The sequence below is a fragment of the Neophocaena asiaeorientalis genome, unplaced genomic scaffold (assembly GCF_003031525.2).
Source record: "Neophocaena asiaeorientalis asiaeorientalis breed wild unplaced genomic scaffold, Neophocaena_asiaeorientalis_V1.1 scaffold397, whole genome shotgun sequence".
NCBI classification, from domain to species: Eukaryota; Metazoa; Chordata; class Mammalia; order Artiodactyla; family Phocoenidae; genus Neophocaena; species Neophocaena asiaeorientalis.
The window spans coordinates 3,054,079-3,081,737 of record NW_020173231.1 but is presented as its reverse complement, the minus strand read 5'-3'; the positions used below and the strand labels follow the sequence as shown (position 1 = coordinate 3,081,737).

The following is a 27,659-nucleotide window of genomic DNA, read 5'->3' as shown; positions in this document are numbered from 1 at the left end:
AACTCTGGAATGTTTGCCACGTAGATTTGAAAGTCCCATCTTGATGAGCAGATGCTACTGAGTCTGGAGAGAGAGTTTAATGTGGCCTAATCTTCATTTGTGTGTATGTTGGTTTTTCTCCAATTATTCGGTAGTGCTTTCGACATCTTTTATCTTCCACTTTCATTGCATTATGTAAATGGATATTTTTTTCTTCCAGGAAAACAATGATTCACGTATCTGTTAATATGATCATTTTAAAGCTTTCTCTATCTTTTTTTTTCTTTTCAGAATTTTGTACCATCTTTGGGTAGGCAGACTTCCCTGACGACTTCGGTGATACCCAGAGCTGAGCAGAGTGTGGCTTACAAAGACTTTATTTATTTCACTGTCTTTGAAGGAAATGTTCGCAACGTTTCTGAAGTCTCGGTGGAGTATTTATGCTCTCAGCCTTGTGTTGTCAATTTGGAAGCAGTGGTTTCATCTGAGTTCAGAAGTAGCATTCCCGTGTACAAAAAAAGGTGGAAGAATGAGAAACATCTTCACACCAGCAGGACACAAATAGTACATGTGAAATTTCCAAGCATCATGGTTTATAGAGATGATTATTTCATCAGACACTCCATTTCGGTATCTGTGGTGATACTACGCGCCTGGATTACTCACCGATATAGCGGTGGAGACTTGAATGTTAAATGGGAGGAAAACTTGCTACATGCTGTAGCGAAGAATTATACCCTGCTGAAGACCATCCCACCTTTTGAACGCCCTTTCAAAGATCATCAGGTGTGCCTTGAGTGGAACATGGGTTACATTTGGAACCTTCGAGCAAACAAGATTCCCCAGTGTCCTCTCGAGAATGGTAGGTCGTTTGCCTTGCTAGGAACCTAATTCTCATTTTTTTTTCTAGACAGCTTGGCTCATAAGAGGAGGGCAGGGGAAAATTCTTGTATTAGTGGTGGGGGACAAAGCAAATGGAATCTGTAATTTTGGACTTTGGGGACAAAAGAGGAAAAGTGAAAAGGTGTTGAGAAGAGACAGAGTAGCAGAGAATAGGATTGAACAGGGAGCTGAGAGAGGGACAAAGAGCCGTGGAAGGGGTGCCTTGAGAGGCTTGGATATGCTTTACATTGGAAAGGACCTTTAGTGCCACTGAAATGAGGATGAAAAGAGTCTTCCTCCCCGTCTCCCTCAAAAATCCCACATGTGTCAGTTTTTGTGCAGCATTGGCTTTTCAGCCAAGCCTACCCGGGTTCAACTCCTGGCTCTGCCACTTTCTGCCAGTGTAACTTGCAGAGTCTCAGTTTTCTCATCTGTAAAATGGGGGTAAGTATTGTGAGAATTAAATGAAATGTGCTCAGCACTCAGTCAAATTAGTAGCCATAGTGATGATAGAATGCAAACTCTGTATTTTATCCTAAACGTCACAGGGTCACAGCCACTGAAGGATCAATAGAGGAGGCTCCCGTGCCCTTTCTCAGCCTCTTTGAAGCACTGGGGTTGGAGCTCTCTGGCTGCGTGCATTTAGAAGAAGGGGGCTGAAGTTCTCTCCGTTGTTGCACGGGCACCTTGCTGTATGGATGCTGAGCGCCTGCCAGCTCCTCTCCATATCCTGCAATGGAAAGCTTATGCAGCCATGCTCCCAGGCACCCGCCTGGAGTCGGGCAGTGTTTCCTAAAGTGGGAGCCTAAGACCACCTGCAACAGAATCACCAGGGCTCTTGTTGCAAGTGCAGATTTCTGGTCCTCATCTATTTCCTGCTAAGCCAGGATCTGTGGGGCGAAGGGCCCTAGAATCCACATTTTAAATACATTCCCATGACTCTGATGCACCTTAAAGCTTGAGAACCTCTAGAGCAGGGATAGAGCGGGTGGGACTTTGAGTTGCAGAGGCTGGACCCCCAGGCAGGCGTGGTGGGTGGAGGAAATCCACAGGCCTGTGACAGCAGACCCAGGGACGTGCCTGACACCTCTTAGTCTCCAAGAGGAATGGTTTGGAGCAAGGTGACTTCAGGACACAGTGAGAACACTGGCAGTGAGTATTTCCTGGGGCTACCCCCAAACACCCCTGCATATAATGAAAACCGAAAGGGCCAGAGCCCACTTGCTGTAGAACCAACACATTTGGCATTAAAAAAAAAAACCTTTATTTTGAAATAATTAGAGATTTGTAAGAAGTTGTAAAAATGGGAGAGAGTCCCCTGTATCCTTCCCCCAGCTCCCCCTAATTGTGACATCTTCCGTAACTACAGTACAATGTCAAAACCAGGAAACTGACGTTGATCTAATACTCTTAACTAGACTGCAGACCTTATTCAGCTTACCCTGGTTTTTACGTGCATTTTTGTGTGTGCGTAGTTCTAGACAATTTCATCCTACATTTTATCTTAATAGCCCTCTTCTGTGGTCTGGCTTATGTTTGTGCAGTGCTTTAAATACAGAAATATCTAGAAGAAGAAGACAAATTCCCTTTCTGTGTGTGTGTCTGCACATTGGGGGTAGGGTGGGGTGGGCAGTTAAGCCTCTGAAATCGTCGAGCTGCATGCGTTTTGATGATCCGTGTGCCTCCCTCTTGCAGGCAGAGCTCTGTGCTAGTATCCGTCTGGAATGCCTTCCACAGGGGTATCTAATTTGTTAAGGAGGAGGAGGAGGCATGGGGCACACGCAGCCACGGTTTTGCTTTGCCTCCGATTGATTTTGTCAGGGCTTAATGATTCCATTTCATGTTTGGCAAATCACATATTTCTCATTGAAGAATGACGGAATTGCAAGCTGGAAGTTTTCAAATGAAGTCATTTACGAACCGGTTGAGTACTTAGGGCTCCTGAACGTACCCTTAAACTGTGAAACGGCTTTTCTTTTCTTTTGTTGTTCCTTCCCCTATTCACAGGGCTCAGGAACAGCACAGAGGGATTTTTTTCTCCCAGCCTCCTTCAGACCAGTACTTTTGGGGTGAGAACCAGTCTAATAAGGCAGAGAAAAACCTTTTCTAAGAGTCAAAGTCACTGGAAATAGGTGTGGGGAGCTTCCTCCACCCTCAAAACCAACTGTTTGTATGGCTAAGAAAAGGCAAGCACTTCCTCTCCCTCTCTTAAAAAGACAAATCAAAAGAGTGTCTGCAGCAGCCCTGTCAAAGTGTCCACGACCTTTGTTCTTGTTATTGTCTGCGCGATGGAAGGGGGCCAGGCCTCTGGCTTGTTCCCAGCAGGGACTTCTTTATTCGGCTCTTGAAGAACAAGAGTCTAGTGGGAACAACAAGGTGGCATCAGGGCGCCACGGGGGAGCTTTCAGGCCTGGCCTTGTCACAGTCTGCAGCCAGCCCTGGTGTGGGGTGGAGGGAGACATTTTCTGTGTCAGGTGCCTGATGTCATACAGGAGGTCTGCGTCTGAACTAAGTACCCCCTGACTTGCTTGCCTTTTCTTTTTTTCTTTAAAAAGAGAGAGCCCAGTCCCCACGCACCGATGTTCTGTGAGTGTGGTCGCAGTGCCCCTCCATCAAAGCCTTAGCTTCGGCTCCCAGGGCCTGAGCTGTGTGTACCCAGACACTCTGCAGCTTACTTCCTGGACTGGGACTGTGCCAGGCTGGGCCGGTGGGCTGATCGTCGGTGGAGGTGCAGCCGGCTTCTGTCCCGCCCCGCTGAGTAAACCTACCCCAGATCAGAAGCCGGCAGCCTTTCGGGACACGTGTGTGCCAAGGCTCGGCCACGTGCCCTTCTGATGCACCTGTTCCTGCTGCATCCTGGGCGTGTGGGCCATTGGCGGCTAGGTCCACCCTGCCTGAGGCCACTTATTGTCCATTCCCTTGGGGGAGGGCACCGGCCATCAGCTGCTGCCCCTCGCCAGCCACACGTGTGCCTGACTCACCCAGAGAAAGAAATCAACCACACAGGCCGGTAGCTCTAGGGGCGCACCTGGACTTGACGTCCTATTTTGACAGGTCAGCTAGCCCTGCTGCCTCTATCTTCGGCCCGTCACTGCACATTCAGTTGCTTCTCACCAGTGTTTGCTGTCATCCTAGTCTAAGCCACCATTGTCCCTGTCTGGACTCCGTCCGTAGGCTGCAAATGGCCTCCGCACTTGCCCTCGTTCCTCACACGGCAGCCGGTGCAAGCAGCTCACCGCACCCCCTGCAGGCGGCTCCTCCCATCACACCAGGAAAAGTCAGCCATGCCCCTTAGCGTGGCCTGTGGAATCTGTCCCTGTCCCCTTGCTGGCCTCATCTCCTGCCACGCTCACCCTTGCCCACCTGTCCCAGCCACGCAGACCTGCTTGCTTCTCCGTTGATGTACCAAGTTCGCTCCCATTTTCGGACATCTATCTGCATTACTGTCCCCTCCGCCTAAGATGCCGCTCCCCCGGATCACTACATGGCTTGCTCTCTTATCTCATTCCTACCTCTACACAAATGTCATCTCATCCGGGACAGCTTCCTTGACCACCTTATCTAAGGCGGCAGCCCCACCCCTGCTACTCCCGTCCCATCGATATCCACCTTTTATTTCCTTCACAGCCTTGGCACCGCTGGACCTTGTAATTAAATATATGTAATGGCTTATTTGCCTGTTGAGTGTCTCCATACTAGAACACAGGCTCCATAAGTCCCGCTTTGTCTGGTTCCAGTGCGATGCCCCGCACACAGCAGGCTCGCGGTGACTGTTTGTTGATTGAGTGATGAATGCTGTCAGCCAAGGGGCAAGGACCCTTTCTCTCTTAGCTGATGTGTGACCATCACACTGTGACAGCACCCTCACACGGCTACGTAGGCAGCGTGTGGGGCTGGGCGGCAGCCCCGAGCCTTCCCTAGGGCCAGCACACTGAGGCTTCCCCGGTGGAACCCCTTTGGGCTGAGCTGGTTAAAGCTGCAGTGATTCTCCTTTGCAACCACACATGAGCTCACCTGCACCCTGCACATGCCCTCTAGTTTGAGTCTGTCATCTCCCACCCCTATACCTTGGCTAAAGAAGCTTCTTTTACAGGCAGCTGCCGTCCCTGGCCGCCCCCCAACACTCCCCCACCCCCAGTGCCGTCTTTCATGTCTTCCTGGCAAAATTATACTCATATTTCAGTAGCCAGCTCAAATTTTCCCTCCTTCCCCCAAAGCACTTTTCTTTTCTATTGATTCCCACATCAGAAATTACCTTTCTACCCTCCAGCCTCCCCTTGTTCTCTGTTGGTACCCATCACCCCCTTATGATGTGTATCATGTTCAATTCAATAAAGATTGATTGAACACCTATCACGTACCAATTTCTTTACTAAGTCTGGAGGCTCAAAGATGCAGACATGGTCCCTCTCTTTAAGGTGGTTTTACAGGAAGTAAACACAGCTACCGATCGTAACAGCTACTTTCCCTTACTGAGCACTCGCTATGTGCCAGGAACTGGGCTAAGTGCTTTGTGCGAGTATCTAATTTAATCCGCCCAGTGGTCTACTGTCGTTATTTACAGAGGAGGAAACTGACTCAGAGAGGTAGAGTAATTTGTCTAAGGTCACACAGCTAATAATGGAGCTAGGACTTGAACCCAGGTCGTTTGGTTCCCGAACACCATGCTTAACCATTAAGCTATACTGCCAGATGACATCATGAAGCTATTCACTTATTTAAGTCACTTATTCATTGAAAAAAGTTACTGAGCAGTCTATGTGTTAGGCACTTTGCTAGGGTTCTTCACAGAGGAAGTGCCATTTGAACAGAAACTTGAAGGATGAGTAGAGTTTTCACTGTCAGAAAAGGAATAAAAGAAAGGCATCCAGGCAGAAGGGAAAAAAAGAGGAGGCAATGCAGACTGATGGGGGAGTGGGGACGAGCCTACATCCCTTGGTGTGAGGGATGGCAAATGAGTTTCATCTTGCACGCCAGCTCAGAGCGATGGGAGTGGCTACCTAGAGCACAGTGCTGAGAGGGATTCTGAAGCCGAGTCTGTGCTTAGTGAGAAAGGGTGCCATGTGGATTGATTACCAATGTCTGCCACAGGTGAAGTGTGGAGTAGCAGCCCTTGAGCTATTATTTGTTCAGGTAGAGTCTCAAGTGTGAGATAGGCAATTCAGGAAATAAGACTGGGAAGGCAGGTTGGGGCCGCACTTTGGAGGTTCTTAAATGCCGGGGTCAGGTGCGGTAAGCATTCTGTCCTACTTCTACCTATATGAACATTTTTCTGACCTTCCCTCTTAAGTCAGAAACTGGGGAACCTGGAAGTTTCCTTTTTCTCCACTCTCTTTTCACTAACAATTCATTCTCATTTTCAGGTCCAATAGATTGGAAGTGGAATTTCTTATAACAAAATTCCTTTACAACAAAATCATAGACTAATTCACATTTTGGAGACAGACTTTACGTGTCTCTGTGAAAATATCAGCGTATTCAGTGAGACAATTCAAGTTAATGACATGATAATACTTTCTGTAACTATAAGAACTACACATTTGATACTTCTGGAAAAAAAAGACACAGTTCTTTCTTTCCCCCAGTTAATCACTGTAGACTGGATTTTTCAATAATAGTGCTAATGAGTACCTAGCATCTGCATTGCCCTTTATGATTTTTGAACCACTTTTCCGATGCAGAATGTCTCATTTAACCCTTAGTAGCCCCAGGGAATGACAGTACTCTCATTCTGTCCTTACAGAGGGGAACACTGAAGCTCAGGGAATTTGTTAATGGAGTCCCAGTTCTTTATTCTTTCAACTTTGCTAAGCCACCTCTCTGAAATATGCTAATACAGTCCTAACCCAGGTTCTAAATTAGAAGGAATACACTTTTTTATAAGTTGAATTTTCACTGACATGGATCACCCTGTTTTCCTCACCCACTGGACTTTGCCTCTTTGAAGTGGATTGAACCACCACAGCGCCCAGCGCGGGGAGACCTCTGCATGAGGCTGGCTCCTCCCCGCTTGCATGGAAATGCTCAGAGGTGTTGTTCTCTTCCCTTGTAGCCAAAAAAGTAATACATGTACCTGGTGGAAAGTTCAGAGAGCATAAAAGGGTTTGGGGGAAGAGTAAATTCCCACCCACCCTATTCTTTTGGTCCTATTTCTAGAAGCAAACTCAGTAACACTAGTTTCCGTGTCTGCTTCCAGAAATGTTCTCTGCCCATATAAGCATTAGGTTGATAACCCCTTCTCTTCATACACACGTTGGAGGATACTATAGACTCGGCCCCGCGCTCATTAACAATACGGCAGAGATTTTTCTATGTCTGTACTTGCTACACAACCCCATTCTTTTCAATAGCTCCTTAGCATTGCGTTGCCTGACACTCCATAATTGATTTACCCTGTCCCCTGCTGATGGTCATGCAGGTCATTTCTAGTCTTTTACCATTAACAACAAGGTTTCTCCAAGCATCCTTGTACATGTATCTTTGTACACACAAATAAATATTTTTGGAGGATAAATTACTGGGAGTGGAATTTATTTACTCTTAAGACTCCTAGTATTGAGTATGTTACAGACTTCCTTAGGCACTCACTTCACTGTCTAGTATCCTTTGGGGTGGAAGTTCTGACCTAAACCATACTTGCTAGAAGGTAGAGTTTTTGCTCTCAGGCTTTGGCTTTGAGGAAGATAAAACTCCTGATCGCCGCTGCCTGTTTAGCGTCCTGCATTTGGAAAGCAGATTGAGTTATCGACATTCTAACTTCACTTCTCTGGGTGGGAAAATATTAGCTTCTTTTCCTCCAGGTTCCCCTTACAAACTTTTAGCCACAGTTATTCCTTGCCTCAAGACTGTCTCTAACTTCCACACAAAGGGACTGAGGGTCTCAGCTGCATCATTGTGATGTATTTGAAGCTCATCCCAAATAGGGCTTCGTTATGTAGAAACGGGCCCTTCCTCAGAGCAGGTGTCCTGTCAGGGCTCTGATCACTATGCTGAACTGGAGAATGGGCTATGTAAGCCCCCCAGCCACTCCACTCAGGATGATACTCAAAATACTTAACAAATAGTATGAGCTGGGGGCCCCAGTCAGGCTCCCCCGGGCGCTGGCCCTGGTGCTGAAACAGGATGGTGCTGGAGATCCTTGCTGAGCCAGGTTCTACTCTGAAGGAGAAGCCAGGGTGGGTGGGTAGTGGGTGGGGGCTTTGGAGGTTCAAGGCAACACCAGTCATCTAACCAATACACTGACATGTTTCAGTACTTTAACAACTAGTACAGCCGCTCAGGGGCATGCCAGCTGAACACCAGTCCCAGCTCTCTCAGTGAGGACTTGTGAGACGTGATGTGGTTTAATAAAAAGCTCATTGTTTTGCAGTGGCAGACCAGGTTTGAGTCATACAACCTTATTAGTTATACAACCTTCAACAAAACACTAACCCTTTTCTTGTCGCCAAACGAAGGAGTTTGCACCACGTTTTATCTAATGCCTCTTTTTGCTCTAGAATCTGAGGAAATAAAACAAGCAAAATGACCAAGGGGGTAGGTTCCAAACCTGAACTGTTTTCCTGGCATTTTGTGTTTACGTCATAATGATGCCTTTTCCCTACCTAACTTCCTCGTTCAAGATTAGCCAAAGAAATGGATCTGGGGGAAGGACCTGAAAAAAGAGAGACTTAATTTTTGGCTTGGGCAGCATGGAGCACATTATAAAATTATGGAACGCGTTGGGTGAAAGACAGGTTCAAATTCTGACTTGGCCACAAGTATGTTCATTTGATCATTTATCCATTCATTCATTCACTCCCTAAATATTTATGGAGCCTCTAACAAGTGTTGGCCACTATTCTGGCTCTGAGGATGGAATAATGAATGAAGTAAAGTGCATGCTCTCTTGGAGCTTACATTCTATGTAAGTGAGCCATTTAACCTGTTTGGGCCCAAGTTCTGGACTTAAGTGTTCCTACCTGTAAATTCTTTAATGGGGCATGGCACTGGTACTGTTACTCCCCATTCTTGTGCCTATGACAGCCATCACTAATCAGTTATAGCACTCCAGGCAGTCAATCAGTTACTAGAAAATGTTATCCTGGGCTAGATGAATTCTAAAGTCCTTCCCTGCACCAAAATTTCATTCATATTAGTTATTTCTAATGAAATGGAAAGACAATATTATACTGAGGGAAAATCGTAATAGAACTCCAAATCAAAGAACTATTAAAGCTACTGATTTTACAAGAGAACCACCATCACTTTGGTTTAGTTGAATACAAAAGATACGTGTTTATAAAAATTATTTTAGATCTTTGCGTCTTAGATTTTCCCTCCATAGTCTTTTGCTGCAAGTTCACCTATTCAGCCGGCTTTTCTTTGATCACTGGATGAAGGAATGGCTCATCAACATTCACTTTTAACTCCCTTCACTTTGGAAACCTCCATTATGAAGCCTCCTTTTACTGGAGTCAGGTTGGGCAGAATCAAATCCTGTTCATTTTGATAAATGTTTCTACTATACACTAGATAACTCAACAGCAATCACGAGCAGAAGGCTTCCCAGGGGGCTAACATGACCGTCTGGTCTCTTACGTTCCACTCAACATGGTGGAAGCCAACCAAGGTTGGCTGATACCAACCTCTTGGTGAATTTTTTCCTTGGATTCTGAAGACACCCTTGCAGTATTTCCATTTCTAATCCCCTCTCTCCACTCCCATAACTAACCAGCAAGTCCGGTGCGCGCAAATTGAGCTCAAGTTGCAAAGAAATAAGCTTTGAAGTATTTTTGTTGGAATTGATAACTCCACCCTTTTGGATTTCCAAATGCATCTCTGAGACTTTGAAAGCATTGCTCTTATGATTTCCAAGTTGTAATGAACCAGAGGTACCTCTTTATGTAATAAAACATTTTTCTCCATTGAGGAATGAGAGCTGGGGTGTCCAATATCCCAGGCTGAGGCTCCTGTAATTTCCTCCAATATTGGCATTCGGTAACTTGGGCAGAAGTCAACTCTAAGAAGCCCAGGACAATGGATTATTTCCACCATTTAATTACGGATATTTAAACCAAGGAACGTTTTAAGAAAGGGAAAAGTGATCCTTATTTCTAGGTTGTATTGGTGAATTTTTTTCTTTGAAGGGGGATGGGGTATTGGAAATTAAAAAATCCGTATTAGCCTGGTAGGTATTAAATATAGATGAAACGACACAGTTTTCCCTTTCAGATTTGTTATGGATGCTCCTCTTTTCTAGAACCACAGAATTCTCACACATTTGCAAAATAAAGTGGAAGCCTCCCTAGTTTTAAGGAGCATGGTTAGTAATATTTGCATAGGGTAACATGTTGAGGTTATGTGGAAAGTCTGCATGGACGAAAAAAAAAAACTGCGCAATTTTAAGTGCATAGATTCTGAAACTAGACTGCTCGAGTTTGAATCCCAGCTCTACCTCTTACTATTCAACCTTCTCTAAGGCTCAGGTTAAAGAGGGACAGTAATAGAATCTATCTCATAAATTGTGAATTTAAGCAAGATTATTCCTGAAGTGTGCTTAGCATGTTGCCTGGCATATTCTAAGTGTTAAATAAATGTTAGTATTTTAGCAGCTGTGCATCTATTTCCTCATCTATAGACGGGGGCTAATAATGAGGATTAAATGAATTTATATATAAATATATATGCATATATTTTTATACAGTAGTGTGGACCAGAGTGAATGCTACTGAAGTGTTAACTGCTATCATTATTATATAAATTCAAAACGCTTTTCTTAGTATTAGAAGGGCAGGATGTAAGATGGTTAAACACATAGACCCTGAGCTGGAAACTTGAAATTTCGCTCTACTACTTATTAGCTCTGTTACCTTAGGCAAGTAATTTTACCTCTATACCTCGGGCTTTTCACCTGTAGAACAGGACTAAGAAAGAATCTCCTTTATAGGGTTGCTGTGAACACAAATTGAGATAGCTCTGTAAAGTGCTTCTCAGGTGGCTGGCGTATATTCAGTGTGCAGTAAATGTTTGCTAATATTTTCAGACTCTTCATTTAAATGTTTGATGGGAGCTAGGCAGTGGGTTCCAGGAAGAATGTGATGTTGGAAGCAGTGTTTTTCTGGAAATAATTAAAAGGCAGCCATCTTGCTGTTTACAGATGTGGTCACCCTCCTGGGCTTTCTCTTTGCCTCCAGTGGAGAAAACACAGGCATTGTGAAGAAGTTCCCGAGATTTCGGAATCGAGAGCTAGAGGCCACCCGACGCCAGCGGATAGATTACCCAGTGTAAGAAGAGGCCGGTGATGGGGGCCGGTGGGGCGGTAGTACTCTTTTTATCTGAGGACCAGAGCAGGCTAGTGGAGCCAGTTAGGAAGACCTACCTTTGTAATATGCTTTGGAAAAATGATGAGATCTCCATAGCTTAGGTAGAATTTGTGGACCTGAGAACCTCAAAGCATTCTGAAATTATTCTTGCACTTGGCAATCAATCCTCGCTTGACCTTGTATGTTGGTCCTGGGAATGACCCAAGTAGGTGAGTCAGGTGTTGGAGCCTGAGGCTTTGCAAGGTGTCAGGTGCAGCCAGCCACAGCCCTGCCAGATTGCAGCCTTCACTTTGCCTTTTCTGTCTTGGAAGATTGGACGAGCTGCTTGAAATCTCACAACTTCTGATCTCCTCCACTGATTTCAGCAAAACCCAGATATATTTTTTTCCTTCTGCTGAATTGAAGATGCTGAAAATTGTTTGTGGTTTACCTCAGACTGGATGGATTCAGCAGAGTGATTTAATTCTTCCCAGGCTGCTGGCTGTAGAAAGATCTTGAGTCACTTTACTAAGCGTATGTTCTTGCTAAGCTTCCTTGTGATAACTTATCTTCATGAGCTTTTGCTCAGCTGGGTGGGTCAGGAGGGAGCTGTGTGGTACCATCTGTTTGTGTATCTTACCACCGATTTCAAGGCCTGTTTATAAAGCCCAGAATATTCTAAAGGTCTTGTTGGGATGAGTCCCCAAAGAACCTGGGGCCGCTGCCACTTTAACCCAAACTGTGAATTGGTTACTGGGGTAATGGAGAGCATTCTCTGTACAGGTTTTGACCTTGATTCATGTTTCACATGCAAAAAGCATTACTCCCAGCTTATCTTTGAACTGCTGGTCACTAGCACAGTGTGTGGCATCGAGCAAATGTTCTGACAGCAAATATTTGCTGAATGATTGGTGGATCACATAGCTTGGCTAAATGTGTCCTAGTTAAGTTGACCGCTGTTATTTTATCCTCACTCCACAAATCACAGATGGACAATATTTTTTCAACTAAAATAGCCCTAGTCCAGAAATGGAACAATTAGAGTAGTTGTTCCACATTGGTCAGCCAGAACTGTGATACTGAATAACCTAATATGGGCATTAAAATTGTATCTGTGTGTCCTGATTAGCATATAGTGATGCCATTTGCAAATTATGGCATTTTTCTGCCTTAGAGCTTTTATCTTTGAAAGAAACAAAATTGCTCAAAAGGCCCTAATTATGTTTTTTTTTAAATCATCGAAATTAGAACAGCTTCTTATCAAGTCACCTCTTATTAAAATCCAGATTTTTATTCTGTGTCTGGCTTTATAAGCCTTAATCAAGGATTCAAATGGTGGGCCTGTGCGAAGCTCAGAAAGGCACAGGAAGGGTTTTTGGCGCAAGGTACAATGTCTGCTAGTTTTGCACAACGACGCTTAACTCCTGTCTTTTGCAGTTACTGTAACTACCTCCTTTGTCTCAAAAATCAAGCTTTGCAAGCTGATCTCCCATGATGAACACGAAGGCAAATTCATCCCTTCATTGGAAAGAAAGCAATTTGCTCCGTCATTGTTAAATGTAATTACCTGCTCTTGGATGATATCAATCTGCAGAATTTTTTTTTCTCCTCACTCTTACAGGTTTACTGTTTCACTGTGGCTTTATTTACTCCATTATTGCAAGGCCAATCTCTGTGGGATTCTGTATTTTGTTGATTCTAACGAGATGTACGGCACACCTTCTGTATTTCTTACTGAAGAGGGTAAGTATGAAACAGAACCTTTAGAACGATAGTGTAGCTTTCTTATGCTCTGTCTACTGGCAGATACGTCTGTCTAGAATAAGGAATGTTGTCAACGTGGCAATTCAACGAGAATGATGGTTTCCAAATACGGGATTCGAGTTAAACTTGTTTTCTGGAAGATTAAAACAAACATATACAGATGAATGCACATATGTGTTTTGTTTGTTTTGCTTTGCTTTGCTTTTATTTAAAGGAAGAAGGAATGTGATCTAGTCTTATAGCTTTTTAGGACAGTCGTCGAAAAGATATAGCCACTTCATTCACTCCTACGTATTTTCTGTCATTTTCACAAGCTTTCATTTTCCTTTTAGGCCACTTGCATATTCAAATGCATCTTGTCAAAGGAGAAGACCTTGCTGTAAAAACAAAATTCACCATACCCTTGAAGGAGTGGTTTCGCCTGGATATCTCTTTTAATGGTGGTCAGGTACTGAAAGCTCGCTCCACCGTGATTCATATCAACATCATCACTTAACTTCAAGCATTGCTGTAAAGTCAGGGAGCTAGGAAACCTGCAAAAACAAATTTGTGGTATCTGATAAACTTTTACAACCATAACACTTTTTAAATCAAATTTTTATCGTTAGAAATTTAAATCATAAGAATTCTATCCCATTTAATTAACTTTTAAAGTGCTTCTTTCGACTCTATTGTGAAGGAGTAAATAATATAGGCAGCTACATAACCACAGTTACCTGAGCAATTGAAGCCTTTTCTCCTAGCGAGATAGGCTTTGGGGAGATAAATGTTAAGACAGCCTTGGCCATATTTATGTAGTGTTATCAAATCTACAACTTTTTTACAGGAAATGTGTTGGTTAGTTCAGCCAAGAAATGGTTTGACTGTTTTGGGCAGTTAAAACAATTGCTTATGCTTGGCATTAAACCGACAAATAACAACCAACAAACCTAAGTGATAATTCCGGTGAGATGGAGGTTCTTCAACTACTTTGTACTATAAGACACTGCACATAATAGCTTCAAGCTTTCATAACGCAGATTTTATGGATTATGGCACCAGCAATGTGGATGTTTGAGAGCTTGGCTTCTGACGGTAACTCTTGGAGGAAGATTCCTGCAGCCACTAATGCATTGTGTATGATAGAAAAACTCTCTGGTATGACACATGTTCTGTGATCATTGTTAATTAGTGACATAGTGACATTGCTATAATTGAAGATAATTCCATTTCTTCATATATACGATGTCAGTATGCTACTTTCTTCTGGTTACTTTATTTTCTCATCAGCTTTCCTTATTGATGTGTAACCTTCCGATAACAAAACTGGAAAAGACATTTTGCTTGTCTTGTGTGTTAGATAATACACAGACTTCCCTTGGCGGTTAGGTCTATCACATTTCCTTTTTCTGAAGAGAAAAGAAATCAAGTCAGTCCTTGTCGCTTTCCTGAGGAGAGTCTGTAAGATGTTAGCTGGAAGTTTTTGTATGTTTGTTTCCTTAATGCTGTTAGGTGACATCGCTGTGGTCCATGTTATAGCTTCTCATTTGCATGAGGATTATGGTGGCATAGCTTTCTCTTAAGGTCAGCTCAGTACCACGTGTCACTTAGGTATCAAATCATGAGAGCAAATCACAGATCTTATTTTGCACCAGCTGTATACAAGGCACTGTGCTCAAGGAGCTTACAGACTATTTATGGGAGTCATATTAAGCAGGTGAGGGGTGTCATAAGGCGAGCTTAATTGCCAAATGGTTCGTATTGATTCACGGAAGAGAGACAGCACTTCACCCTGGGGTGCTCAGGGGAGGTTTCATAAAGAAGGTTCCTACGAATGGGCAGAGTTTAAATGGAGAAGCAAGGAGAGGGTACTTTAGCACATCACTGGAGGTTGGCATATAAACCAGTTTGGAGTAGAAATTCGCTGCCTATAGAACGCTAATAGAAGAAAAAAATGTCTTTAGGGCTAGAATGTGGAGAATCTTGAATATCACGGAATTTAAATTTCTAGTTGCAAGACAGCACAGCGCCATCGAAGCTTTCGGAGCAGAAGAGTAAATCAAAGTAGTTCTTTAATTAAAGAGATGAATTAAATGGCAGAGTACATGATCGGGTAAAACAGGAGAGAAGAATTAGGAAGACCAGAGGCAGTGGAAAGAAAAAAGAAGTAGATTTTTTTTAGTAAACTTTTGCCACTTGCCCTTTCGTCTTTCCATCCCATCTGGTCTCTCTGATCACATAGGTTCCAGAATAGTACTTATTGTTTTTCTACACAAAATCCAGCTCTGTGGTGAGACTACTATATTCATTGCTTTGACTAAATGGACACATTGGCTTAAAGTAAATGGTTGGTTTAGGGAAACAACTGGTCTGAGTCATTTTCTTCGCTGAACCAACATGCTCTATATGGCTGAACTGGGTTGGATTTTATGGGTTCGCTTTTCTTTCATAGACATGGTGTTGGAGCCACATCTTTGACAATCTAGTTAAGTCAGAATGTGTTTTCTGAACACGTGCTCTGCGCTAGCACTGGGGGGAATAAATGGAGCCCCTTAACCCCAGGGGCTTATGTTGTAGTCCCAGACACGGGAAGAATACACGGCAGCTAACAACATTTGCGACGAAAACATTGTCACCATTGAAATGACAGCGACAGTTCTCAGTGCTGAGGGAGAGAGGTTGGGAAGCCACAGTGCATGAAGAACGTTCATCTCCTGTCTTGTTTTTCCCCCTAAGGCTCTCCTGGAATCAGAGACAAATTCCAAGAACTCCTTGTAGTATCTTACACATTTCCTTGTCTTTTTATGCAACAAGATTTCGAGCACGAATACACCAAATGAACCTTTGGCTGGTAGTGTGGAAGTGTCTACAACCCACTGGGGAAAACTGCATTATAGATATTTTTATCACATTAAGTCATTTGGAGGGACTTTCCTGGTGGACCAGTGGTTAAGACTCGGAGCTTCCACTGCAGGGGGCATGGGTTCGATCCCTGGTCGGGAACTAGGATTCCGCATGCCGTACAGTGTGGCCAAAAAAATTTCTTTTAAATAAATAAATAAAAATTAAATGACCGAAATACTTCTTTAAAAACAAGTCAGGGCTTCCCTTGTGATGCAGTGGTTAAGAATCCTCCTGCCAATGCCGGGGACACGGGTTCGAGCCCTGGTCCGGGAAGATCCCACATGCCGCGGAGCAACTAAGCCCATGTGCCACAACTACTGACCCTGCACTCTAGAGCCCACGTGCCACAACTACTGAGCCCCCGTGCCACAACTACTGAAGCCCGCACGCCTAGAGCCCATGCTCCACAACAAGAGAAACCACTGCTCGCCACAACTAGATAAAGCCCACTCAGCAATGAAGACCCAATTCAGCCCCAAATAAATAAATAAATTTATTTTTTAAAAAGTCATTTGGAGAAATTAAGTGTCTTAAGTCTCGAAATATACACAGGGCTAGTAAACTGCTCCTTTTATTTTTTGCAGAAACTGATCAGGTGAAAGACTATGAAGCCTATTTTACGAGTAACTCATATCCAGGACTGTATTTATGATGTGGGGTCTTGAGGCATAACTGATCCTTGTGTATCTCTCCCAACATAGATAGTAGTAACCACCAGCACTGGACAGGATTTGAAAGACTACCATAATCAGACCATTAGGTAAGTGTGATTTTTCTTTTGATTCAAAATTTGCTGGATGAGGGTTAAGGAACCTTCATATGTTAGCCCTCAACCCTGAAGTTATTCCCACCCTGTCTGATTCAGTTTTTTCAAGCATGGACTCTGGCTAGTCTGCCCTGTAGCTAAGCTTTGTACTATTTTTTTTCCTTTTTAAGTGTACAAAATCTCTCCATGTTTTCCCCACAACCTTTTTTTTTTTCCAAGCAAGAGAAACTAGTTCTCTCTCCAGATCTCACTGTGAATTCTTCCTTTCATGACACTTTATAATTTGTTTTCTTTGAAAATTATCTTCTACAAAGGATTTGGAAAAACAAAAGTATTAATGTTGCTTATTGAGAGGGTTTGGTAAGTTTGGCCTAGTATAAAACATAAAAGGAGACAGCCTTCATATTTATGTTTATAACGTAAATTTGAAACGTATGCAACTATTGATATTGGGATAACTTTTCAATCTTATATAACGATTCTCTACAAGAGTTACAGAAACTGAGAATTGGGTCTTTTTCCTCATTTGTCATATATTTTTAATTTGCTTCTACATCCCTGTTTAAGAGTGGGTCATATTGTGTCAGAAACATGGGGCATGAGCTCTCCTTTAGGAACTCGGGATATCTCACCATAGCCAGATTTTATATATATATCAATATATATAATGTATATGTAGATGTGTAAATTCAAATGCTTAAGAATAAGTAAAGAACAGAAACAAAAATTAGCAGCTTCATATTATAATTTAAAAAAATATATCAGGGGACTTCCCTGGCAGTCCAGTGGTTAGGACTCCACACATCCAGCACAGGGGGCACGGGATCAATTCCTGGTCGGGGAACTAAGACCCCCGCATGCTGCACGGTGCGGCCCAAAACAAAAAAGTATAAAAAAAAAAATGTATCAGGACTGTTGGGCACTTTGGCTGGGGGATGGGGGGGAGGTTCATTCCTTCATCCTTTAGTCATTTCACTATGCTCAGCCAAAAACCGTCTCTCCAAGCAGGCTCCATTCACTCAGTCTCCACACAATCCCGATTTTCTTGGAAACCAATTATTAAAGAAAGGAAAGCAAAGAGGGGTGATGACAGCAGAGTAGGGGACATACACTCTACTTTTTTTTTCCCCCACCATTTCTGTTTACATTGAAGTCAATTTCTTTTAGGCTCTGGGCACATAGAACAATTCTTATTTTCATGACTGGATTAAAGGATTAGAGTTATAGCAAAAGGCTAAAGCAGTGTTATTCCTTAGCCTGCAAAGAGAAAGTCAGGGGGTGACTTGATAGCTATATTGAAGCACGGGGGCTGAGGCCTTAGAAGTCTTAAGTGCACCAGGTGGATTTAGACCAGTGAGGAAGAATTCAACAGATATGCGTTTTGTTATATAACCAGCGGCCATGGGATCTTCTATGAAGAGTTTGAGAATAGGAAAGGCCTGGGAGTTTGCTTTGGAGAAACAGCTGATGTGTGGCCCCTTTAGAAATCTCTTCGAGTGCCCTGTTCTGCCCCAGAAATTAAGGGTTTGCATTTCAGGATGTGAGGTCTAAAATAATACCTGCCCTTTCTCCCCTGACACCCACATGCAACCTCAGACACTTTTGACAACCAATTGAATTTCATAAGCTTTTTTTTTCATTTTCTATGTAAGGGCTTCCTTTCCTCTTAAATCCCAGAAGTGTAGATGCTGACATGAGCGGAGTGAATCACAGTAAGATCCAGGGCTGGGAATAGGTGAGGCAAGGGAGGCACCTTCCGCATAAAATGTAAGGAGGCACCAACAAAACTTAGTAATTCTATGAGTTTGCCAAGGCTGCTGGAACACAGTACCACAAACTGAGTGACTTAAACGACAGAAATGTATTGCCTCGCAGTTCTAGAGGCTAGAGGTCCGAGAGCAAGGTGTCAGCAGAGCTATGCTCCCTCTGAAGGCTCTAGGGAAAGATCTGTTCTAAGCGTCTCTCCAGCTTCTAATAGCTCCTTGGCTTCCAAACTTCACGTGGCATTTTCCCTGTGTGAGTGTCTGTCTTTGTCCAAATTTCCCCTTTTTATAAGGATACCAGTCATATTGGCTTAAGGGCCCACCCTATTCCAGTATGATCTCATCTTAACTAATTATATCAGCAGTGACCCTATATCCAAATAAGGTCACATTCTGAGGTACTGGGGGTTCAGACTTACACAAATGAATTTGGGGGGGACACAGTTCAGCTCATCACGATAGTCATGATAAATAACATTTAATACAGTATTTTTAAAAATCAAGATTAATGTAAAGAATCCATGATGGACAAAATTACAAAATTTTAAGTAAAGATGGAGTCAGTACGATCATTAAGATTCCAGAATTCAGGACTGATTTTCAGGCACATACCAATTCAACATCCTGGTGAAGGCTTTGAAATGATTCCTTACCTGGTAATACGAGCAGTCCCCAGGCATAAGACTTCCCCTTACCACCATCTCAGCTGCCCTTCCCCTACTCCTGGGACCCCCTCCATCAACAGAACAACTAAAGAATTAATGTTGCGCCCACCTGGGATTCCAGTGGTTAGCTATTAGGAATCTCATTCACCAGAGAGATTTCAGAATGGGCCAAGGTAGTAAACTAAGCATCAAATATTGTAGATGATTATAGGTGTTCCAAGGAAAGCCTCTTACGCCTCCTATTTATTTGTCCTTGTAAACATAATGATAGCTGTTATCCCGCAAAAGTGGTGCACGAAGATCAGTAATTAGGCGCTCAGAAGTTCCGTGCTGCACCGCATGAAAGGCTGCAGTAACAACTGCAGACTTGTCTAGTGTCGAATTCATTCATCTGTGCACCCATCCATCCATCCAGTATATATTCCTTCACCCAACACGTTTACCACACGCCTGACACAGTGCTGGACTCTGGGAATAAAACGATGAAAAACAAGAATACAGTCCATCCCCGCCTTCATGGAACTAAAAAATCTAGTGGGGGGAAGAAAGATCTTAAAGAAATACATTCACGAATAAATTTAAAATTACAGATTGTGATGAAGGCAGGGAAGGAAATAAATAGGTTGGCTTGAGAGGATCCCAAAGGAGCCAGAATTTAGACCAGGCCCTGAGGAAGTGACACTTAAGATGAGAATTACTTTAAGGGGTGGGAGGGACCGCTGTTTTGAGGCTTTAAATTCCCCTGCTGAAGAACCCATGAGCAGGGACTTTCCTGGCGGTCCAGGGGTTAAGACTCCGCGCTTCCACTGCAGGGGGCCCGGATTTGGTTCCTGGTCAGGGAACTAAGATCCCACATGTCCCTGCCATGTGGTGTGGCCAAAAAAAAAAAAGAACCCATGAGCCAAAACTTCCCTAAATTCTGAGTGAGGCCTAGTTAAAGACACAGGCAAGCAATCCTTCCCCGCTGCTGGGTCCTCCACAGTAATAAACCGGGGCACTCTCCCACATCCAGATAAGAGTAAAGATAGTTTGCCAGCTTGTCTGAGGCTTGCGGAAGGGACCGGCTTGGGCTTTTGAACTGTCTAGCTCAGCTCTTATGTCAGCAAAATTGATGACCATCAAACAACGCACAGTGCAAGGAATCTCTTGCAGTCTTGGTGCAGCCACTGAGAATTTTAGAGGAGAAAAATGTGGAGGCACTGATGTGGAGGGAGACCGAGCTGGAGAGATGTTAGTTGTATTATAATGACGATAAAAAATTGCAATCTAGTACCATAGGGACCAAGTAATTTATTGATTAGTTGAGAATTCAGTTAAAGCAAAGATCTATTAAAAAAAGTGTGTAAATATTTTATTTTAATTTAAAATATGGAAATGTACATTAATTTGCCAATCTGTCTAGCTAGAGCCTTGTCTTTGAGTATGGGTCTACTGATTAGAGTTCCCTGTGATCTTTCTTGCATAAACGGTACCCAATTTCTGTTTCTCCCAAATGAAAAGAAAACAAAGACACTGGTGAAACTATCAGAGCCCAAAATCCATCTAGATTTCTTCAGTTTCTTTTTCCAGCTGTCCTAATTCCACAACAATTTTTTTAGTAACCATTCTTTACTGAGTCTACCGAAAATATTCAACTTAATTTTTAAAGAATGAACATCTCTTTCTTCTCCATCCCTATTTTATTGGATCACATAAGATTGAATTACATTGTATGGTTACAATGACCATACAGTTGGCAATTGACAGGTTTGGGAGCAAACACATCTTCCGTAAGCATGCAACTCAAAAAGTGGCAGCAGGGACTTCTCTGGTGGCACAGTGGTTAAGAATCCGCCTGCCAATACAGGGGACACAGGTTCGATCCCTGGTCCAGGAAGATCCCACATGCCACACGGCAACTAAGCCCATGCGCTACAACTACTGAAGCCCACGTGCCTAGAGCCCACGCTCAGCAACAAGAGAAGCCACCACGATGAGAAGCCCGCATGCTACAGCGAATACCCAATGCAGCCAAAAATAAATAAATAAATTTAATTTTTAAAAATGGCAGCAAAAGTCCAAGTTGGACTAGGTTAATAATAATAACTGTAGTTAACTGCTATGGTGCCTACTGTGTGCCAGGCACTGTTCTAAATGCTTTGTTTAAATATTAAATAAATTTTCCCAACAGCCCTGTAGATAGGTGCTATTTTTATCTCCATTTAAAAATGAGAAGACAGGGAATTTCCCTGTCGGTCCCGTGGTTGAGACTCCGTGTTGCCACTGCAAGGGGCCTGGGTTCGATCCCTGGTCGAGGAACTAAGATCCCACAAGCCAGACGGTGCAGCCAAAAAGTAAAAAAAACATTTTTTTCAAATAAAAAAAAAAAAAATGAGAAGACGCCTCCAGAGAGGAACCTCCAGCCGGCAAGCATCCAGCGTGTTGTAGGGATGAGCCGTGAGGTGAGCTGGTGAGTTGATTGAGCAGAGTTCTATTGTGAGAGCTTCTCCTGCAGAAGCATTGCTTTGTGTCCCCTGAGTGCTGGGTAATACCTCATGAGGGGAGTTGGAATGTTCAAATCTTTCGAAGGTCTGGAAAAATTTAATCAATTCACAGCTCTCAGAGATAATTACTTTGTGGTCCCACGTAAAAAAAAAAAGAGAAGAGACCATCATCTTAGTGCCCTTCAAGCCTGAGATTCCAGAAAAAGAAATAGCAGGAAATAAAGCATTTCTTTTCCACGTTAGTTGCCTTTGTAGAAAGCCGATTTCTAAGTGTTCCCTCTTGCCGCCAACGGTTGATGTTGTCAGAGTGTCCATTTCTTCACCTTTTTGTCTTCCTTCCAGCCGGGAGCACCTGCCCAGGGTTGGGTTTCTGCCTAACAGCCCATCCTCTCTCCTGGGATGACCCCCGGTTGCCTGGTTTCTCCGACCCAACCACTGTTGGCTGCTCTGTCCCATCCGTGTCACCCTGGTCCATCGCTCTTGAGGCTGCCGGGCTCCTGGCGGCCTGCCTGACATGCTGTGTTCTTCCCTTCTGCTGCCATCTGCCCTCTGTGCTCCCTGGCTCTTTTTGTCTTTGCCTGGCTTCTCACTTGATGCCTATCTTGATCTGCCCTTGCTCTTCACATATGCTCTGATGGCACCTCGTCCACCCATTCCTATTTTACTTTCTAAATAGGTAATAAATGCACATCATATAAAAAACCAAAACAATGTGAAAAGGTCTACAGTTAGATGTCTTGCTTCCAGCTCTGCCTCCATCCACTCCATCCCCTAACCCCCATGCCATGTGGAAAGACTTTTATTAGTTTCTTATATATACCTCCAGAGTTTTTTTTAATGCAAATACAAAAAAAAAAAAATCCATTCTCCTCTTTCTTGGATAAAAATATATTTATTGTTCTGCTCTTTCATTTTTATTTTTTCACTGAACAATGTATTTTAGAGATTATTCCAGGTCAGTACACAGAGCCCTTTGTCCTTTTTTAAGCTGTATAGATGTCCAGGGCCCATTGGATGGATGTGGGTACCAGTCCTCACTGACAGACACCTAAACTTTTTCAGTCTTTGGTGGATGTAAATAATGCTGCCAGGAACAACTTGTGCATTTTATTCATGCTGACCCATTTTTTCCCTCCATTTTCCTTCCTGATCCTTTAAGTCTTTCAGGACAAAGTGGACTTCCAACAAATCACCTGTGCTGACCGCTTATCTTTGGCCAAGCCCTTTGACCTTGCTGTGGCCTCCTTCTCCTAACTCTGAATTTGACCTCAGTTCTTATCTAATAGGGTATGTTTTTATTTTCCTCCGCATCCACCTTCTATCTACGCAACAAGTTTTCTTTTTTTCCTTTTAGAGCAAAATACTTCCAATTAAAATCAGCAATTCCAAATAATTCCAATGATGCTAAACAATTTCACCAATATCGATAGGTGGCACATATTAAGTACTTATGGTGGAATTTAGGATTACCAGAGGGGAAGGGGAAGGAGGTAGTTAGGGAGTTTGGGATTGATGTGTACACACTGCTATCTTTAAAATGGATAACAACAAGGACTCACTATATAACACAGGGACCTCTGCTCAATATTCTGTAACAACCGGGAGAAGAATTTGAAAAAGAATAGATACATGTATATGTATAACTGAATCACTTTGTTGGACGCCTGAAACTAACACCACATTGTTAGTCAACTATACTCCAATATAAAATAAAAAGTCAAATAAAAAATAAATGAAAAGGAAAAAAAGGTACTCATGGTGGGCCAGGTGCTGCTAGATGCTGTACATCTTTACTTAAACCTCTTATCAATCCAGTAAGAAAGGAATTATCATTTTACTAATGAGAAGACTCAGTCTCAGAGAGGTTAAGCAACTGGTGCAAAGTCACACAGCTGGTAAATAGCAGGGTTGGGATCCAAGCCCAAGTCTGCCTGACCCCACCATGGTCTTATCTTCTAGAACTAGAGTGAAGGGTTTGCAGAAATTTGGAGTTTTAAGTCAAGGAGAAAGAGTCTTTAAAAAAAAAAATCTGTTCAAACCCAGAACTCTTTTAACCCTTTGTTCTTCTCTAGCTTCCGAGAGGATTTCCATTATAATGACACTGCTGGGTACTTCATTATTGGAGGGAGCAGGTATGTGGCCGGCATTGAAGGGTTTTTTGGACCCCTGAAGTACTATCGCCTCCATGCTCTGCACCCTGCACAGGTGAGCCCAGGGGACCAAGGAGTTTTCGAATGCTTATGGGTAATGGGCGTGTAGCTCAGGGCTGTGGAACCAGTCCAGTGTAAACAAAAGATTTATCTAAGCCGGACCTCGCATCGGCTCTGTCACCAAACATCATTAATATTGAGGCTTCCCCCTCCACCCTGCAAACATGATAATAGATTTTTGTTAACGTTTGGTTCATTTAGTACTCATAAAATGGAAACCATTTACTTCCTCTGTTTTAATAACTAGTAGCTTAATTATAGAGTCGATTTTTATCCGGCTGTTGCCTATCCAGCGATTAAGCTAATGAAAGGAGAGAGTCTTAGCTATTTGGTAAAGCTTCTTTTATATGCTATTATTTAAAGTATCAAAGAGGAGACAGTCCAGCAAATAGGACTCTTGGTTCTGCTTACCGCTCTCTCCAGAAACGTGGGCCTTTGGCTCACACTGGGTGGGTGGGCTGCGGTGGTGGAGATCATAGAGGGCTTTGTAGACAGCACTGAATTCTCAAGTCCAAAACCCACCCACAAATGGAATGGAATTGTCGGAGGCTCCAGGCCAGCTCCAGCAGGGCTGGCGGCTATTAGAGGGGGGCTGCCCCCTGAGGGAACCTTCACCCTGGTTGCTTTTTGTGCCTTGGTAAGGAGATCACCGGATACCTAAAAAAGGAACGTTCTTTCATTCCTGTGACCTTGTGGGATTTGTTCTGGGAAAAGCAGGAGTCACTAGGCAAAGTCAGTTCGGAAAAATGGGCCACCTTATCACCCGTAGGTCATCTTAGAGCCCCTGTTGAGATACCTGTATAAGAGGAGAAAAACGGAATTCTTTTATTCATACGTGCAGCCAATACTTATTAAGTACCTACTATGTGCCAGGCTCTGTGCAAGATGCTGAGGCATCCAAGATGAATTAAAGTGGTGGCTTTCAAACTTTTTTTTGAACACAATAAGAACTCTATTTAATAGCATAAGCAGTACATACGTAAGCATATATAATGCACATATACATACATACACATATAATATATACATATATATAATATATATATATATAAAAAACACAAAACTGAAATAAGAATTTTACTAACGATACAGATTCTTGCTATGTTCAGTGTACTCTGGTATTTTGTGTTCTGTTCCATAAAAAACAAAATCACTGCTGGTTACAAGCCACTGAAATAATTTCACAACCCTCCAGTGGGTCATAACCCGTATTTTGAAAACCACTGAGTTGAGATAAGGTCTCTGATCTTGAGGAGCTCCTTGCTGGGTCTTAAACAGATAAGTCATGAAAGAATGGGGTACATGCTTTAATAAAGATGTGAACACTGTGTTTGGCAGTGCCGAGGTGCGGTCCTCTGCATCGGTACATGTATGAGGGTGGGGTAGGCTGTTAGGGAGGCTGCCCTGAAGGGATGACCTTAGATCTGGCTCTTGGAGGTTGAGTAGGAGCCTTCCAAACAGAAGACAAGGAGAGGGGGCTTCCAGTACTGGTAGACTTGGGGTCCTTTGGGAACTCATTTTCTGGGGATAGCACATAGCGGCGGGGAAGGGAAGACGATGAAGGCCTGGTCTCTGGGAAATCCTAACACTTAAGAAGCTCTGCAGAGGAGAAGATGCCACAAAAAGAAGCTAGAAGGAAGCAGTCAGAGCTGGCGTGTCCTTGAATTACTAGTAACACCCTTCCTTTGAGAATCCAAAGCAGATGATCTGTGTACAAACAAGCCACCTGGTGCTATCAATGGGAGAAGGAAATCCACCTGAACGTAGCCTCATGGGTACCCATGGGTGTTTGATGACAATTGTTGTTCATTCTGTTTTCTTGCCTTCTTGTAGATTTTCAATCCCCTACTTGAGAAGCAACTTGCGGAACATATCAAGTTATATTATGAAAGGTGTGCAGAGGTTCAAGAAATAGTATCTGAGTACACATCCACAGTACAGCAGGGGGACAGGAGACAAGAAGCATGTAAGTATTGAACTTCAGGAGAGCGATTTTTAGCTCCAGGCATTTGTAGCAACACACTTGTCTTCTTTCATAAGGGGGTTGAAATAGAACATATGTGACTTGACCAATGGGGGCAAGTATGACCTCCCCAGATGGATGCAAATGATAGCGTGCCTTCCACCTAGATCGCACCAAGACCAACAGCCAGCAAGAACCCAAACCTGCCTCGTGGCTTCAGCTAGCTGTAATTTAGTTTAAGAATACAAATGAGAGTGTTTTGAGCCTCAAATTGCATTATTCCCATCCATAATGGGATCTTAGGCCAGTCTAAGAAAATAAAAATGAATTGGAAAATAAATTAATCATTAGAAATGTTTCCCCATCAGTGCACTTTTGTCTTGGACCATTAATATCTGAATATAAGCCTTCAGAAATGTTGAACAATGGCTTTGTTGTTTGGGGCTGGGTTTTATTTTTTAAATCTTTGAAATTGACTCATTCTGGGAGACATTGGTAACTTTTCGACAGAAGGAATGAATTTCAAATAGACTGCTTCCGTGCCTGCCCGTATTTGCAGACATCCTTTCATTCATACGGAGTTTGTATCTGTTATAAAACTCATCCCGTCTTGTCTTCCAATGTTCCAGCACTTATAAATTTCTCTGGCTATAGATCTTCTTGCATGATATGGTGGCACTAGAGCTAGTCACATATGTTCTTTCTGGAAGAGAAATTCCTGTGGGGCCTTTGCCATCAGCAAAAGTAAATTGAGTATTTCAGTCCTGCCTAAATAATCTCAACATCTCCAGAGCCGAGCTTCCCATTTCAGACCATGGAGGAATGGATATATGTTGAACACACCCCATTCTGATAGGGTTCACATAAAATGGTCATAGGAAGTGATTAGAGATGGTGATAGGTAAGTGTAGAAAGGCAGCACTTCTGCAATTGAATTTAAGAATAGGCTATACTAGTCTCCCAGCTGCTGCTCTCACCGCTGAATCATCCAGAAAATATGATGCAGTCAGAAGAGGGGAAGATATATAGGAATAGTAATATCCCAAACAGGAAAGAAACTGATTTTGATAGCTGATGTAATTTCAGGAGAGATACCCAGAGTCAGAAGGCCGGTCTTACATGCTGATCTGTTTGGTGGCATTGGGAAGATTCTCCTAACATCTTCTACTGCCTTTCCTCCCTGGGGGGTCCCTGTGCTTTGTTGACTCACACTGCCAACAAAATGGCCTAGATATTGCCCTCCTGGGGACCAGTCCGAGGCCATCTGCTCATTCTGTAGAATTATTCAACAGCCATCAGCAACTTTGGCACACTTCCCTTGGACTTGGCTTTGAATCTGTGACCTCGAGGCAGAGGCATCGTAGCCAATTTCAAATCCCTGATGCACCCAAACCAACATCCAGTAATGCTAAGTCTGACCTCTTATTTCTAGTTCCCCATAGAGGAAGGGAGTTAGAGAGGCAAGGCTTCCCTCTAATGGTACCCTGTGCTTCCCTTTCCTGTAGGCGACCTCCGGAATTCCTACCTGGACCTGAAGCTCAGGTATGGGCGGCCCTCGACGTGCAGAGCCCTCCTCTGGGAGAAGGAGCTGAAAGCCAAGCACCGAAGCTTGTTCCAGGCCTTGCTGGAGATGGGTTTGGTGACAGGTAATTGAGTCTGTGCCTCGCTCGCCTTTGGACGCTGGTTAGGGGGGTCCCTGTTTTTCTGCTTTCCCTCACCCTCTTTAGTGATTTATGCCTTGAAGTTATTTTCAACCCTAGTGTTCTAGCTTAATTTCACATTTAAATTCTGCCCTTAATGTGTCCACCACTCAATGTATCTGTGCACCTTTTCAACCCTAAATACAAAAACTTAAATTTAGGAATCACTTGAGCAATTCTTTATTTAAAACCGAGGCTACAACCAAGCAGCTGACAGCCAGAGCCAGCCCCCAAATGTGGCTGCTTTGGCATACACACTGTTTTCAATTTTAAAAAAATTAGTTACAGGGATCTAAAAACTTCTATGAAAATGCAAATTTC

At 43.3% G+C, this 27,659-nt stretch overlaps 1 protein-coding gene across 1 annotated transcript in view; it reads left to right on the top strand.

The window, feature by feature from the left end:
- The first annotated feature begins 275 nt into the window (after positions 1-275).
- Positions 276-27,659, top strand: part of SEL1L3 (SEL1L family member 3) — an 85,092-nt gene continuing 57,708 nt past the window's right edge. Inside the window, exons 1-8 of the mRNA XM_024745548.1 lie at positions 276-841; positions 10,997-11,123; positions 12,763-12,884; positions 13,238-13,353; positions 16,490-16,548; positions 23,538-23,670; positions 25,509-25,641; positions 27,144-27,284. Coding sequence (XP_024601316.1) covers positions 568-841; positions 10,997-11,123; positions 12,763-12,884; positions 13,238-13,353; positions 16,490-16,548; positions 23,538-23,670; positions 25,509-25,641; positions 27,144-27,284 — 1,105 coding nt within the window. The 5' untranslated portion in view covers positions 276-567. The remainder of the gene's footprint in view (positions 842-10,996; positions 11,124-12,762; positions 12,885-13,237; positions 13,354-16,489; positions 16,549-23,537; positions 23,671-25,508; positions 25,642-27,143; positions 27,285-27,659) is intronic.